Source organism: Petaurus breviceps, unplaced genomic scaffold (assembly GCF_028583685.1).
Source record: "Petaurus breviceps papuanus isolate PSGF00001 unplaced genomic scaffold, PetGlider_PUasm1.0 688, whole genome shotgun sequence".
NCBI classification, from domain to species: Eukaryota; Metazoa; Chordata; class Mammalia; order Diprotodontia; family Petauridae; genus Petaurus; species Petaurus breviceps.
The window spans coordinates 4,272,591-4,290,215 of record NW_027186457.1 but is presented as its reverse complement, the minus strand read 5'-3'; the positions used below and the strand labels follow the sequence as shown (position 1 = coordinate 4,290,215).

General features: G+C 37.4%; 1 protein-coding gene across 1 annotated transcript in view; it reads right to left on the bottom strand.

The window, feature by feature from the left end:
* The window catches only part of MOGAT1 (monoacylglycerol O-acyltransferase 1), a 36,721-nt gene that overhangs the window by 1,251 nt on the left and 17,845 nt on the right, over positions 1-17,625 (bottom strand). Inside the window, exons 3-5 of the mRNA XM_069104522.1 lie at positions 16,739-16,943; positions 14,064-14,238; positions 12,731-12,930 (exon numbers count right to left, since the gene is read on the bottom strand). Of these exons, the coding sequence (XP_068960623.1) occupies positions 12,731-12,930; positions 14,064-14,238; positions 16,739-16,943 (580 nt within the window). The remainder of the gene's footprint in view (positions 1-12,730; positions 12,931-14,063; positions 14,239-16,738; positions 16,944-17,625) is intronic.

The following is a 17,625-nucleotide window of genomic DNA, read 5'->3' as shown; positions in this document are numbered from 1 at the left end:
AGGGGGGGTTTGTTGGCTTGTTTTTTCCCCTCTTAAGAAGAAATAGACCTTTTCAGATTTCTACTCATGGTGAAGCTACTACACTACTCATGACGCCCCCTGCTGGCTTGGTTCAAGCCCGCTTCTCAGCTCCACAAAATAAAAATCACATTCCTGCATACAATAGACTAGGAAACAATTTGACCTCACTCAGCTCTAAGTGGCCTGGACATGAAGTCAAATTAGGTCTAGAGCATGGGATTTTAACATGGGTTTTGTGATCTCGTGGTTCTTAAAAAAGTATTTTTATAATTTATTTCAATAAAATTGATTTCCTATGTAATCCCATATACTTTCTTTTTCTTTTCTTTTTTTTTTTTTTTGGAGGGGGAAGGCAGGGAAATTGGGGTTAAGTGGCTTGCCCAAGGTCACATGGCTAGTAAGTGTTAAGTATCTAAGGCTGGGTTTGAACTTAGGTCCTACTGACTCCAGGGCAGGTGCTCTATTCACTGAGTGACCTAGCCACCCCTATATACTTTATTTCAGGCATTTAAAAACAATCTGAAAAGGGGTCCATAGATTTCACCTGACTGCCAAGGGGGTCTACAACACAAGAAAAGGTTAAGCTGGCCTACAGACAATGGAATAGGGCTCTGCTTCTAAGAAATAGTCTCTTCCACCAGCTCTCTGAGTACCCCTATCTATATATAGCCTAGATCAATCAATCAACAAACCTACAGTAAGTACTTACATGACAAGTACTGAGGTAAGCATTGGGAATATAGAAAGGGGCAAAAGATCATCCCTGCCCTCAAGGGGCTTATAATCAATAGGAAAAGGTGAGTAGAAAGATCCAATAGAAATGGATTGATGGGGAATAAGGATAATAATGATTATTATTCAGTATAATAATTATTAGTAAAGCATTATTATTATTATTACAGTATAATCTGAGCTAGGGAGATGGGACATCAAAAAGAAGCTAAAAATGACATCAATTTAGGGGAAGTAATAGAGATTACATGCTCTAATTGCAGAATTGATTCTTTTCAATTTGTTTGTCATTTTAAACAGATAGAACCTCAGCTGCTTAAATTCAATTTTCTTTGATAGCTTAGAGGCAAAAGTAACACTCAACCATGCTAAATGCACATGAGCAGCAAGGGGACAGAATAGATCCCATTAAAAACCAATCATAACTAAGATTTTCATTCTCTATTATGGATGAGAATCAAATACAGTGAGAGAAAGATGGCATGGCGTAGTGGAGAGAAGTCTGGCTTGGCATCAAGATACTTACATTCTAGCCCAACCTCTTCCATTAACCAGTGAGACAAGTCATCACCTCCCTGAGCTTCAGATTCTCCATCTGTAGAGCAGTAATTCAAGGTACCTTTCTACTCTAATATTCTTTGAATTTCATTACATTTTTTTTCCTTAATGATGGGGAGAAATCTCTGGAATGATGGACCAACTTCAACTATTGGGAACTTTATAGAAATGCCCATCCCACTCCCATCCCACCTCTGCCTTTTTAAGGGCCAAATCTGTGATTTCACTGACATAAAGAACTCTTAGTGAGGAAAGTCCTTCCACCAAGACAGACAATAGCAATTATTCTGTAACTTAGAACCACAGAAAGTTGCCTGGAACACTTAGAGATTAAGTGACTCGTCTATGGTCATAAACTCAGTACCAGGTACCAAAAGCAGGACTTCCTGAATCTAAAGCCAGTTCTCTATCCATCATGTAATGCTATTTCTTCCTTTATTGCATAATTTCACATCCTTGCAAAAGAGTCAGTGAGTTGACATTATTTTCGTCTTTTTATATTACAACATATTTGTTGAACAAAGATATCCGAGAAATATATGACCAGTAAAGATGACAAGTCAATCATGTAGCAGGAACAAATAACAACTTACGTGCTTCACTGGTACCAAGAAATATTTTTTTTTCATCTCAAGATGCCTAGCACATTAGATATTTTTTTCTTGTTGTGAATTTATGGAAGGACGAGAATACTAGCCAGAAGATGAAAGAGTATGGAGGAAATCTGCACCTTTGGAGGGGATGTCCTCATTGACAAGATCACAAATTTATAAGTGCATCATAATTAGGCAAAATGCTTTGACCCAAGTCTATTAAAATCGGACTTTAAGAATTCAATTCTGAAGTACTAATCTAACATGCTTTTTCATTAGACATCACATAGTTAATTTTGCCCCTGTGATTCTCTTTTTTTTCCTTGTATTTTCTTTTGCTGGTTTTATTAATGATAATTTATGTAGACTCTTTCTTCACAAGAGCTTAAACTTCTCCTACCTATACACTAATTTTATCTTCATATGGTTTTCTTTGCTTCTCTTTCCATTAATAGCTGACATTTTTTTGTGATTCACGGAACTCTTCCGTTTGTACAGAACTGCAACAGAAAACTACATGAATGATAATGGAGAGGCCCATTGTGGGTATGTGTGGGGAGGTTGCTACCTAATACAAAGAAGGAAGTGGGCAGAAAGGATCTAAAGGATGTTATCAAAAGGATGTATGATTAGGGGGGGAAAATGGGCTAACGGATAGTAGGTCTCATGCTCTACATGTTTCCATAAGATGTCAAAAGAAAGCAAATAAGGCTCCCATCCACAGTGATTATATTATTTTCCAAAATAAATACACAAAATACAAGTTATAAGTGATCAGTGGTCAAGTCCACTGACAGATCTTAACAAGCAAGTGTTGGCAGGTAAGCATGTCACACATTGTTGGGAAGTCCAGCATGCATCAGCAGGAATATGTGTATGAAATGACTTGTTTACAATATGATACTATATGGTTCCACTATGCAATATTGAATCATCAAAATTTCAATGCAGAAAAACCCCACACGTTTACAATAAATTATTAAATTTAAGATGTATCACTTTTTTTAAAAAAAAATATGTATTTTTTAATTGATGCAAATTTCAAAAAAAAGTTAAACAGAGGCACTGGGTAATATTTTTTTGAAAATGGGGTAGTAGGTCAAATAAGTTTGTGAACATTCAACTTAGACAGTAAATCCCCTATATTGAATTTATGGGAGTCACACAAAATGGATAGGCATGGATGGGCTGTCTTCTTCACTATTAAGGGCATACACTGATACATTGATATATTTTGAGAATTTGAGTTATATGGTACTTATAAGTATGCAATGTGCTTGACATACATTTTCAGGCTATCAAATTGACTCTGGCCTACCTTTCCATCCTTATTTGATGTTATTCCCTTTCATATCCTCCATATTCCAGGCAAACTGGTCTATTATTAACTGTCCTTCATTTTTTTATTTCCTTTCCCCATATCTATTTTTGCTCATATTATCTCCCACAGTGCTTGCATTTAATTGTTCTTGAACTTTTCTCTCAATTCCTGCCTTTAGGTAGATAAATGAACTGCACAAGTTACTATTAATGAAGTCAGAAAAATGAATAAGAGAAAAAGGGAAGCATAGGACAAAAATTAAATATGGTACTTCTCATGAGAAAGAATACTGGATTAGCAATACACAACTGAACTCTGAAAGATTGATTTCATCCTCATAACAGCCCTGTGGAGGTAGGCACTGCCTCCACTTTATAGAGAGGGAAATAGACTCAGAGGGCCCAGAGTCTCATGGAGAGCTCCAAGGACAGAATTTGAATCCACATCTCTCTAGATTCTTAGTCAAATTCACTTTTGATAACATGTAACCTATCCCATTTTACATATGGAGAAGTTAAGATGAGGATTCAATACCATATAGTCAGCAGTAAGAACTGGAATTTGAACCCAAGTCTCTCCTGATTCCATTATACTTTTGAAACTGAGATGAAGACTATGAAATTTTGTTCATTGAATACCCCAGAAATCCTGGCATGATGTTGAAGGACAACCTGGAAATTCATGGTAAAAATCTGACACTATCATAATTTCTGATGCTGAAAAATAACTCATGGAATTCAACTTAAAAAGAAATTATGGTTTTTTTTAGTCCCTTGTTATTTTTCCAAATGGGTTTCAACTTTTAGGCTACTATTTCTAGTCCTTGGTTTAGACCCAGAAGAGACACATCTACTATGAAGATCATCATTACTGCGAAGGTTGATAAAACTTAAATTGCATTTTCAAAAATGCAGTGCTATATTTGGAAGCAATAGTCACAGGCCAAACAGGAATGTCAAACATTTTTGGATTGGTCTCTTTGTCCAAAAAACATCAAGATGAGGCAAACAGTTTAACTATTCTGCACAAAATAAAAAGTCATTTTTTAATTAAAAAAAAGACAGTGAGTTAGGTAGAACATAGAAGTGATTAGTGAGATAGACTTGAGGAAGGTCAATTAGGAAGATATTACAATATAGTTGTATGATGTATTGATAGAAAATAGGTAGATAGATGGATGGATGGATGGATGGATGGATGGATGGATGGATGGATGGATGAGAAGTGACAAAGACCTGAATTCTAGTCACCAAATGTTATCAGAGTCATTACCTATAACTGAATCTTGTTACTGTTAACAGAGGAATAAGTCAGCAAAGATTCAAGAACATTTAACCTGTGTAAGGAATTGTGAACAAGTGCTGGAAGTATATAAATAGTACATAAATAGGTATAACAGATCTGGCTGCTTTCAAACAGTTTGTAATCTAGATAGGATGCAGTAGAAGGAAACAGAAACACACATAACTATGAGACAAGGGGGAAGTTTTAAGCACAAGGAAAAAATCCAAGCAGAATGCTATTAACTTGAGGGAGACATCACTTTTATCCAGAAGGTGGGAAGGGAAGTCTTCATGGAGAATGGGGCACCTGAGTTGGGGTATGAAAGGAGGGGCTCCTAATGACAGACCTTGGTCCAGGAGGATAAATTCATTTCTATGCATGGGAATAATTGCACAAAAAATGTATATACGAGAGTGAGAAGTAAGAGAATCAAGGACAAATCATGATAGTTTCTAGTTCTAAAAGAGAGTAGCAAGAAATAAGAGTGGAAAGGTAGATTAGAGTCAGATTGTAGAATGCCTTGAATGTTGGGATCATGAGATTATATTCTTATTTGGCAAAAAAAAATCCCATAAGGTCTGAAGAAATCAGAGTAATTTATTAGGAAAATTATGCAAGCAGTGGTGTGGTTAAAGATTGAGAATGAGGTACTGAAAGTAATTTCTCTGTTACTTTTACATTTGCTACAGTTGTAAAAAAAATTTAATTAAAAAAAATTCTACCCTCTTTTGACCAAGAAATATAGAAGTAAGGTGCTACAAAGTGGGAAAATTTGCCAAAGTTGTATCTTGTTGAAAGGCCCTTAGTTTGTTTATCTGATGCAGGGAATGAAATAGCTTTCTGGCATTCTCTTCTACTTTTCTCCTTGAGTTCTTTCCAATTTTTTATTTAAGTATAACCCTATTCAGAAGCCTTTAAAAATGCTGGGAGTTGTAAGGTTGTGCTTCAGTTCCTTGTTTAAAAAAATTGGAAGGTGAATAATAAATGCTTTCTTAACTTCATCATGAACATGTGTGTATATTACCTGTGGATGACCTGGGCTGTTGTCAAGTTATAAATTGATGGTCTTGAGCACCTACAACTCACAAATTATTATCTTGCTTAAACCTAACATGAATACATTTTAAAATTTGCTTTTAAAGTTTGAAAATTATACTTACTCCATGAGCCAACTGAATTACTCCTCATAATTACTTTTCTGAAATTTACTCAGTATTTATTTAAAAGCATAGTACATGTTTTGTAGCAATAAAGATTTCCCCATGTACAGGGGAATGGTCAAAAAAATGTGGTAACAATAATATAAGGCAATATTCCTACAGCATAAAAAAGATGAATACTTGGAATACTGAGAAGCATGGGAAGACTTTTATGAATTGATACAAAGTACACAAAACTGGAAAAATGATATATACAATGAAAATGGTATGAAGGGAAAGACACTCCACAACTCAAACTCGTAACTAAATGTCCTATTATTATAATGATCAAGGTTGACCTGGAGAAAATTCATTTTTTTTCCCTTCTTCCTTCTGTGAAAAGAGTAGAGGGGTTGAAGAAAAGGGAAATCATGTATTGAACATTGTATGTGATTTCAGACTGAACATTTTGGTAAATTGTGATGAATTGCTTTCTCCCCACCTCTCCCATTATCATTCTTTGTTTTGTATTCTTTGCTATAAGATATGACTCATTAGGTAGGTAGGAGAGGGGGTGGTAAGGATGTATTGGTAAACAGAGGTAATGGAAAACCAAAGATATAAAAAATGAAATATTACCTATAATGGCCTGTCATTCTTTGAGGAGATAGAGGCAGCAGAAAGGTTGGTTGGGTTCTTTTAAAAACTACAGAGGAAAATAAGTTATTTTATTGACGAGAAAGGATTACAGTGAAGTCCAGAACAAATAGGTCTTACTTGGTAATGGGGCATTTTGTACCTGAATTTATTATTTTTAGGAGGTGAGATTCATACTTCCTTTAATACATTGGGGCAAAAAAAACTGACTTCACAGTAGCATAAAGCCCTGAAATAATGACATAGTAAGTAAACAATCTTAAAGTTTCTTCTGGGGGAAGAATAGGCTGCTCCAACTATCTGACCCAAAGAAGAATTGAAGGCCATTTTAGAGGCTGCTAGGGGGTACCCTGGATAGAGCACTATCCAGGTGCTATCTAGGGGTTGAGAAGAACAAAATTAAAATTCGCTCTCATACATTTACTAGTTGTGTGACCCTGGGGAAATCACTTAACCTCTGCTTGCCTCAATTTCCTCAATTGTAAAGTGGAGATCTTAATAGCACAGGGTTGTTGTGAGGATCAAAAGAGATAATATTGGTAAAGCATTTAGTCCAGTGCTTAGAATGGACAAGGTACTTAATAAACACATGTTCCCTTCCCTTTGTTCATTTTAGAAGAGGGCCAATGACATCACAGGACGGCATCTTGACTTGCTTATGAATTGGTTTTAAGTGAGGCAGAGTTGCACAAAGTCATCAGCCTCACTCTCTCTTCCAAAGTCATTAAAGTCCAGTGGCCAGACAAAAGTCAAGATGACTGGCCGTGGTCCAGGATGCAGAGCTAGGAAGGCTACAGTAGCAGAATGTTGTCTGCATTGTCAGATAAATCACTTTATGGGTTATTTTAGTTTAGGCATTCTTTGTTGCATGGAAGGGCTCAAATCCAAGGGGGAGAAGAAATATTCAGAAATAACTGGGATGTAAAAATGAAGGATAGAAGTTCTTTTAAAATAAATAAAAATAATAGAAATTAAAAACACTGTATTCCGAGTTATTTCTTCTAGCAATTCAAAGATAAATAAAAAGTGTCTTTTCTCTTCTTTTCAAAACATGACTTTGCTCTCCCACCAAAATCAAACAGACTTCCTGCTTAGGCCAAACATTAATCCATGTCTAAGGTTTAAAAGTTTGAGATATGTATGTTTGTTGTCCTTGAGAATTACTGGAAAATGAGATAGTAGATAACAAATGGGGTACAGAACATGTACAGAACAGCATCCCTCCAATATATGCTGGAGCAGGAAGGCATGCTGCCCCCTGAACTGAGACGAGTGAAATTCTGGCTCTGTGAAATCTAGAATGAGTCACTTTCCTTCTCTACACCTCACTCAGTTTTCTGATCTGTACAAATGTAATAACAATGCTTGGGTGGTTGTTGTAAGAAAAGCATTTTGTAAACCTTAAAGTGCCATGCAACTTTGAATTATTAATTCCAATTCTTCTTCTCTCTGCTTCTTATTGTAATAAGAGCTTGAGGATATTTTAGGAAGTTTTGGGGTTTTTGAATTTTTTTTTAGACTGGGGTCAGCTAGGTGGTATAGTGGATAGAGCACCAAGCCTGGAGTTAGGAGGCCCTGAATTCAGATCCAGTTAGGAAACTTACTTGTGTGACCCTGGGTAAGTCACTTAACCCCAATTGTCTCCCCCCAAATAGAAATGAACAAAATCTCCAATTTTTGAACCTTAGGCTAAATTGATGTGTATATTATTTAGTGCTATAAAACGTGCAAGAAAAACTGCAGAAGACTCTTTTAGGCATGTGTCAGTTGAAAACACAACTCCCAGCATGGAAGACTAGAAGGGATGTTGGATTTGGGTTCAGTGCCTTGCTCAGCTCTTTCCTGTGTGACCTTGGACAGGGCACTTCTCAATTTCTGCAAGTGTGAAATTAGGGGGTTAAATAAGGTGACCTCTGAGATAGCATCCAGTCTGGAATCAATGATCCATCTTGTAGGAGATCAAGTCAAATGGAGATTATAAGAAAGAAGGGAGATTCCAATTGAGACACCAGAGAGGGAATAACTGGACTCATGAGAGAGAGGTTAGTAAAGTCAAGGAGAAGAGACTCTGATCTGAATGGACCTCTTTTAAATGTAATGGGAGTAAAGGAATTCTATTAATGGGATTTGAAATGAAGGGACCTTTTTAGCATTAGTAAATACACCTCCCAAAAGAAGTCATTCTGAATTTGCATTCAGAAAGAGGTTTATGAGGGAAAATTATAATTATAAAATTATGAGGGAATACAATATATTATATTGTAATATATTATAATAGTATAATATATAATATATTAAATATATTTTAGATTTTAATTATTTTAAATGTATTTAGCAATATAATAAATTTATATAATTTATAATATGATAAAATTATGAGGGAAAAAAATCAATATTTACTAGTGTGGAAAACTTCTGAGCTACAGACTGATAGCCACTGAAGAGAAAATTCACTAAATAATTGGGCTTCTCTTACATAAAAGGCCCCTAGTAACTTCATCATGGTTTATGTCAGAAATCCATACACGACTCAAGAGAAAGCCAATCAGTCATAGTGAACCAACACAGTCCAGAAACAATTAGAAACGACAAAAAGCTTTCTTCATAAGGATTCAGGGATAGAATGGCACAGGCTGATAGGACTCACATTGTGAAAGAAACACAATTTGAGCCATGGACAAAGAAAGGAATCGAATTCCTCAATAATAGTTCCAATGTTATTTTGTGATTTGCTCTTCTTGGGATGCCACCTGCTTACTGTTGGTTCACACTGCTAGGGATTCATGCTTTAACTTTTGTTCCTCCCTTCCCCTTCTCCCCTAAAACTTTCTTCCCTCCCTCATTCACCAACTGTGTTTTATGTGTAGCCTGCAAGCTCATTGAGGGTAGGCACTTTTTTTTTGCTTGTAGCACAGTACCTGGTACATTTTTTATTGTTAAGTCATTTAACAGCCATATTCAACTCTTCCTTGACCCCATTTGGGGGTTTCTTGGCAAAGATACTGCAGTGGTTTGCCATTCATTTCCTTCTGTAGCTCATTTTGCATTTTATAGAGTTAAGTGACTTGCCCAGGGTCACACAGCTAAGCATCTGAGGCTGAATTTGAACTCATTAAAATGAGTCTTTCTTACTTCAAGACCATTGCTCTGTCCACTCTGCCACCTAGCTGCTCTATCTGGTCTGTAGTAAACACTTAATAAATGATTGTTGACTGACTGACTGACTGACTGACTGACTGACATCCCAAACCAGTATCTACTTCTCTGGAGTATTTCCCCTTGCTCCTAGGTTTCTCTTCTGGGGCTGACAGAATAAACTTTGTTTTTTCTTCCAGATAACAGCCCTTCTAAGCAGATATCAATTTTCCCTCGACATCCTGCACTACAAGAATTTTCTTCTCCAGGCTATACATGCCCAGTTCCTTTGATCTTTATATGTCACAGTTCTATCATCTTGATATGATCCAAGTGATCAATGTCTTTTCTAAAGTGGACTTCCCAGGTCTGACCAGGGCAAACCACAGCAGCATGATCACTGTCCTCATTTGGGACACGATGCCTCTTTCAGTGAAGCCTGAAGCCTGAACTCACATTTGCTTTTTTCTTTTAGCTGCTGCATCATGCTGCTGCTGCATAATGACTTGCATTTCATAAAACCCCCAGATCTTTTACTGTCTAGCCATACTTCCTCATCATCTGTACATTACAAAGAACTGATAGCCAAATACTATCTATATCATATGTGACAAATGCCTACATGAGCAGATACTAATGAAGGCATCTGCACCAAACTTTCCACTTAATATATTTTGCTATGACTGGATTAGCAAGGATTTAGGAATCCTTAAGAACATGGAAAAGGCCTCCTCATACAGGAACAGATATAGGCTAAAGACAACATGATGCAAAGGATAAAATGTTGGTCTTGGAGAAGGGAATACCTAGGTTTAAATCCTGCTTCTAACATTTACTAGCTGTGTGATCCTAGGCAAGTCACTTAACATCTTGAACTTCTCTATGAAGTTGCAGAGTGCTGAGGTCTGCTAAGTGAAAGAAGTTTACATATTTAGAGCACCTTATGTTGGTGAACTATCATATCTTTTCCACATTAGGACCACAACTTATGAGTATTCATTAAATAATTCCTAGCTCAGTACGAGAACACTAGAATTCAATTCAACAAACATCTATTGAGTGCTTTCTGTATGCCAGGCATCATGCTAGGTGCTGATGATTCAAAGACAAAAATGAAACCATCCCTATCCTAGAAGCTAGTATTCCATCAGGGGTGGGAAAGATGATAATAAGTATTAGATAAGTAAATGCAAAGTAATGCTTTGGTGGAGGAGAGGGAAACTCGTGCCTAAGAAGATTGGAAGAGGCTTTGTAATTGTACCTTATAGCTAACATTGACATAGCACTTACTATGTGCCCAGGCACTGTGCTAAGTGCTTTACAATTATTATCTCATTGACCCTCACAACCACCTTGCATGCTATTATTATTCCCATTTTGAAGTTGAGGAAACTGAGACAGATAGAGGTTGACTTACCCAGTCACATGACTCTTAAGTGTTTGAAGCTGGATTTGAACTCACATATTCCTAACTCCAGGCTCAGTACTCTATCCACTGGGTCACCTAGCTTTGCATAGAAGAAGGCACTTGAACTAATCTTGGAAGGAAGCTAAAAATTACTCAAGGCAAAAGTAAGGAGGGAAAGTATTTTGGGCAAAGGGCAGAGATGGGAGATGGAATGTTAGATACATGGGCTATCAAGTGGATCATTTTGGCCAGAATGTAGAACATGAAGAAAAGTGATATGAGACCACCCCAAAAAGATAGATTGGAGCCCAACTGGGAGGAACTTTTGTTGTGAAACGAGAAGTATCTATTTTCTTGCAAAGGTAATAGGAAATCATTGGTGATTTTAGAGTAGAACATTGACATTCACAGGTCAGACTTGTGCTTTAGGAATATCAATTTGGCAGCTCTGTGAAAGATTCTTTGTAGGGGAGCAACTCAAGGCAGAGAGACAAATTAGGATGCTAATGCACTAGCTTAGACCAGAGGGGATGAGGGCCTGACCTATTTGGTGGTCATGGGAGTGCAAATAAGGGTAAAAATGAAGGAGATTTTGTGGAGGTGGACTTAATAGGACTTAGCTACTGATTAGATAACCTCACAGTGATAAGCCTGTTCTCAAAAGGAAGGAAGATGTTCTCAAAAGACAGTGAATTTGGGGCAGCTAGATGGCACAGTGAATAGAGTACCGGCCCTGGAATCAGGAGGACCTGAGTTCAAATCCAGCCTCAGAAACTTAACACAAAACTAGCCATGTGACCTTGGGCAAGTCACTTAACCCCAATTGCCCCTCTTCCCCCCCCCAAAAAAAAAAAAGCAAAAAAGAAAAAAAAGACAGTGAATTCAAGTGGAGGAATAGATAGACTTCAGGAGGAGAAAATGTATGCCATTATGGACATATTGTGTGTGACACGCCTATAGGATGTCAAGGTGAAGATTTCCACCAGGCAGCTGGTGATGCAGAGCTGGAGAGGAATAGGGACCAGATATATAGATTTGGGAGTAAAACAAATAAGGATAACTGAATATGCTGGGACTGCAGCTAGGTGGCGCTGCAGCAGAAAGAGGGCAGGACTGAAGTCAGGAAGATTCATCTTCCTAAATTCAAATCTGGGCTCAGACACTTACTAGTTGTGTGACCCTGGGTAAGTCACTTAACCCTGTCTACAGTAGTTTCCTCATCTGCAAAATGACCCAGAGAAGGAAATGGCAAAATCACTCCAGTATCTTTGCTAAGAAAACCTCAAAATGGGTTCACATAGTAAGAACATTGAAACAACAAGCATAACTGTGCAGCTGTCTTCTAGGATCATACAGGCACATAGAAATTAAATGACATGCTCAAGTTCACACAGCTAATAAGTGTCTAGGGAAGGATTCAAACCTAGATCTTCCTGACTCCAAGGCCAGTATCTAGTCACCATATCATCTAGCTGATTCAGGAATCTGACAGTGAAATAGAGAACAGACATAAGACAAAAGCTTAAGAGAAAAGAGTTAAATTATTGCTATTTTTAATGGATAGGAGAGATCTTATTATGTCTTTAAGCATTAAGGAAGGATTCTGTGGATATCGATGAGGCTGAAGGCTCTCAGACTTATAAAGTTGTTAAATATCACTGAAATGGAAAGTACGGTCACTTCTGAAATATAACACATATCATAAATTGAAACTAGAAATTCCTGTTCCCATTCTATATTACCAACATCCCTTATTTTCCCTATTTTCTTAAAATAACTTCTCTTATATTTGTATCTCTTTATCAAAAATGATCAGCACTATTAACCATGCAACACTTTTATTGATTTTCAACACCCTTGTAATCATCTTCAAGATACCTACCAACAGTGAAAATAGGTTTTCTGTAGGGCATCAGGCCAAAACTGTACTGAAAAACTCCTCTGGCATGAAATAATGGCAAAGTGAAGCCCACTTTCTGGTACAGTTTCTGCTGGACAGCTCTGAGCCATGAGCCTTCAGGATTGTTGACTTGTTTAAACAATTCATTCTCACCAAAAGAAAACACAGGAACCAAATAAGCCCTGTAAAACAAACATAAGAATTCAGAGGAGAGCTGAAATAAAATTTTTAAAAAGGAAAGGGATGTAAAAATGTTAACCAGTTCAGTTACCTTGAAATAAAAATCAATACACCTAAATCTATACACCTATAATGCTGTCATTATGGTCCTCAGCATTGTAGTGTCTTATAGATAAAATCTCCCACTTTTCTTTTGGGATTTTGCTCACTAGGTTACTCTGAATGTGGTTCAAATCAGCCCAGTTTTACATTTAAATGCCACTCTAGGGGGAGCTAGATCATATCAAAGTTCTAATATATTTTTCAAAGAGGAATGGAGTTAACTGGCATTTATAGAGTACTTTACTAATGTTATACAATCTTTGTCTAAAAAAAAAACCCAACCCTGTGAAATAGGTACTGGAAGTATTACTATCCTTGTTGCCTAACTAAGGAAAGTGAGCTTCAGAGAAGTGAAATCATTTGTCTCTGGTTACACAATATTTTGTTGTTTGCTCTTCATTCTCAAAGAGTTCCAATGACATCAGGAGGGTGATGTCTTGACTTATAAGTGAATTGGACTTAAGTGAGGCAGAGTTGTGCAAAGTCATCAGCCTCTGTCCTCCAGAGTCATCAAAGTCCAGTGGCAAGACATAGGTCAGGATGACTGGCGATGGCCTCAGATGCAGTGAGGGACCTTGACCTTTTTTTAAGCTAAGGTCTTTCCCTTTGGATGAATCAAGGCAAAAGATAGTCTAGTTTGTTTTCAAAAAAGAATCAATATGGGAGTGGAAGACCCTCAGAGATAGCTATTAAGTACCAGATAGAAGTTTCAGACCCAGGTGGGCTCTCCAAATCCAGGGTTCTGCCCACTATACCAATACTGCCTCTGCTCTTAGAACTTTCACGACCATTAGTATATCTACCTATATAGACATACTGTATCTATAATTTCAAATAGCATAGTATATTTGGAAGTGCTATCCCAACAGAAAGGTGCAAAGCTCCCACTCACCAAACATGGAATAGTCCATTACAAATAGAACAGACTTGTTCAGTGAGATTTAAGGGTCCCCTCTCATAAAGGCTTCTCTAGTCAGACTGACATGTGGCAGAACACTCCCATCAGAGGCAACAGAATGGATAAGCTACCTACCCATGTGTCAAAGCCATTTTAATAAACCCCTTTCTTTGGCTGATAAACAGAGTAAAACTTCCAGGATGTGCAACCAGTGACTCTTCTGCTCCCCCAAGCACAATGACTGAAATGTTTCCACCTTCCTCCTTGCATAGCACATGAGATACACATTGTTTGGAAACCGAGACTGCTCCTTGGTGAATAAAATAAAATGAAATTATTTTATTTTAAGGTACTATTGTGGTACTAGTATGCCTTAAACCCAATTTCCTCCATTGCCCCTTTTGAGGAATTCCTTAGTTTTTTCCATTTAAAATGTTTGCAAAAAAATATTTTATGGAATAAAATTTACTGTAATTAATTACATAAATATATTAAAACAAATTTTGAAAGATTAGTTAAATCCTTAGGTCAGTAAATGCCATTTTTAGGATATCAAAGGCAGGCATCTGAACAACTTTGATGGTTCTTACTTAGATATATAAAGTGTTATCTGAAATAAAAATGGAACAGTGAATTCATTGGTGATACACTATAACATTAATGGCCATAGAACATACCATTGTTACCACAAGAAAGGGATTGTAACAAAAACAAGGACAAGGGTACTAGGAATTCTCTGGTACATGCTTTTACTCTTTACAACCTTTCCCATAATTCTATGGTCAAAAAGTAAATAAGTACAAAGCAGAAGCTTGGACATGGGGAGAATACATGGTTACAGAGATCTAGATCCACAAATGACTTCTCCATCATGTGGGTCTTGGTGCTAAGAGTCTGAAGTTCTCAGTCTACAGGACACCAGTACTTCAATGGCTGGTGGTGACCTAACTCTCAAGGCTCAACTTGGTTGTATAGGATAACAGACTTAGGATTAAAAGAAATCTTATAGGTCAAGTAGTCTGACCTCATCCTTTAAGAGGTGAGAGAACTAAGGTGTAGAGAACCTGACAAAGGATATGAACTTGAGCCTCAAACACCAAATCTAGTACAATATTCCCACTCCTTCAAGGCATACCCAAGTCAAAGCAGAGGTCTTGTCAATTATTTAGCTTCATATAAGCTTTAACATCACTTAAACAACTTAAGGTATTCTTTATCTTCTTTTAACCTTTTCCATAATCTAGCACTGTATTTTGTACACACAATGAGTGTTTAACACAGGTTGATCTGCAGGGGTGGGAACCTGTGACCTCGAGGTCACATATGGCCCTTTAGGTCCTCAAGTGTAGTCTTTTGACTGAATCCAAACTTCATAGAACATTGGACTCAATCAAAGGGTCACACTTGAGGACCTAGAAGGCCACATGTGGCCTCAAGAATTCTTGAAATGTGTCAAAAATCATTCAGATGGATAGCAATGGATATAGAGCCTTTGGGTGAGATAATTCTGATTGCCTGCATGACTGTTCCCTTAAGCATTGTTTCCCTGTGAAAAAGCATGTGCATTGGGCTGCACCACAAGCTGCTGAGGTCTAGTGCATGTCAAAGGGCTGGGCTTAATGATTGAATCACAATGTCAGCGACAGCTTCACCCCTGATACTCCCTTTTGAGCCCTCGTCTCTTCTCCTAGACATGCCTATGTTGGAAACCTGGCAAAAGTCATGGTACTCTTACAAACGTGCTTTTATATCAGCACAACAGCCTGCATTTTGAAGTAATATTAATTTAATTTTTACACAAGATTCAAGCAAACTAAAACAAATTCGAAATGGCACTAAAACATCTGGTCTAAATTTAGTTGACTAAGACATAAGGTCTTTGAAGGCAGGATGTTTCACTATTGTATTTTTACCCCCAGTGTGGACTGATGGAAATTTAGGATCTGTTTTTAAGGACAGCTTTTTTTTTAGAATTGGAAGATTTGTAGAATGTGTTACTATGAAAGAAATGACCTTCTTCCCTTGGTATAAATCTGTTGTGACTATTGTGTGTTGGAGGTATTTGAATATTGTTAAACTATAAAGATAATATTCTGGTAGACTATTCCTTTAGATTATGCCTATATGATTTCAGTGGAGTAGATAACCTAAGCTGGGTAAGGTTTGATCATTCAGTTACCCATCAATCATCTCCGATCTACAAATAACCTAAAAATTAGTCTTCTGTTCAAGGGATTGCTTGGGTAGCCCCAGAAAGTCTTTGAAAGAAGAAATAAGAAAGTTGCTTCTAGCTATCAGAGGAAACAAATATGATGCTGACATGCTCTAGGGCAAGTCATGATTCTCCGCTAAGGAAACATAAAGCCCATGATGTTAAATTAGAATGACAGTTAAGACAACCAGGTTTCACTGAAGGATAGAATCAGCCTTAACTATTGGCTAGTGGAATGCTTCAAATCTATCAAACTGAACAAGGAGAAATGGTTTCTGATTAGGGTAGGACTTGTAGTGATTCAGAGCTCTAGGTTAAAGTATCTACATGTAAGGGGAGTCATAGAAGACTGTCAACCAGTAAAGGAACCTTCTAGAAGAGGTCTCCTCCCAAAGGAATATAAATTAGACTGAAAAATGTACTTAACTAGGTGTGATTTCCCTGAATAGCACACAAGGTCTTTGAAGGCAGGGGATGTTTCACATCTATATTTGAACCCCCAGTGCTTAGCACATAGTAGGAACTTAAAAAATGTTTGCTGATTGATGGACCTGCTGCCCATCAACAATATAGGAAAAGTATTCCAGCCTTCACTTACCACTGCTCATGAGATATTCTCTGAAGAAAGGACATCGGAACCAATAGGGAAGGGTGTGAAGATATGCAGTAAAGCCTGGAAACAGTTCCTTGAAATTCGAATGGTTTGTACAAAAGTTTCCAAATGCCCCAGCAACAAGCACTCCATGGGGATGAAATCCAAATATATAGTTGTGACTTGGATCCAAATCCACTGTTTTGATGAGCTATAGAATATTCAAATGGAAGCAAAGATACCGTAGCCCCCAGAGTCCCCACCACCTCATTAGTTGCCAGCCACAAAAAAGGGGAAGTCTTTGATTCTTAAAGGAATGAAGGCTAACATGAGAAAAAGGGAAAGGGACTCTTGATTGGGAATCAGAGGATCTGAGAATGAATCTTGACTCTGCTATTTGATACTTGTATGACTAGTAATTTCCCTTTCTTTGGACCTCACTTTCTTCATTTGTAAAATGAGAGGGCTAGACTAGATAACCTCTGATGTCCCTTTCAGCTCTAAATCACTGAGAAGAGACCTCAAGTTGACTTCAAAACTAAAAAATTAAAGAGATTTATATAAATATGTATTAGTTAAGTTGGTTTTTTCAGTCCTGCCTGCCTCTTCATGACCCCATTTGGGGTTTTCTTGGCAGAGACACTGTGTGGTTTGCCATTTCCTTCTCCAGGTCATTTTACAGATGAGGGAACTGAGGTAAACAGGGTTCAATAACTTTTCCAAAGTTACACAGCTAAAAAGTGTCTGAGGCTGGATTTGAACTTATGAAGATGAGTCTTCTTGACTCCAGGCCTAGAGCTTTATCCACTGTACCATCTAGCTGCCCTACAAAAATGTATACATTTTACACACACACACACACACACACACACACACACACACACACACACACA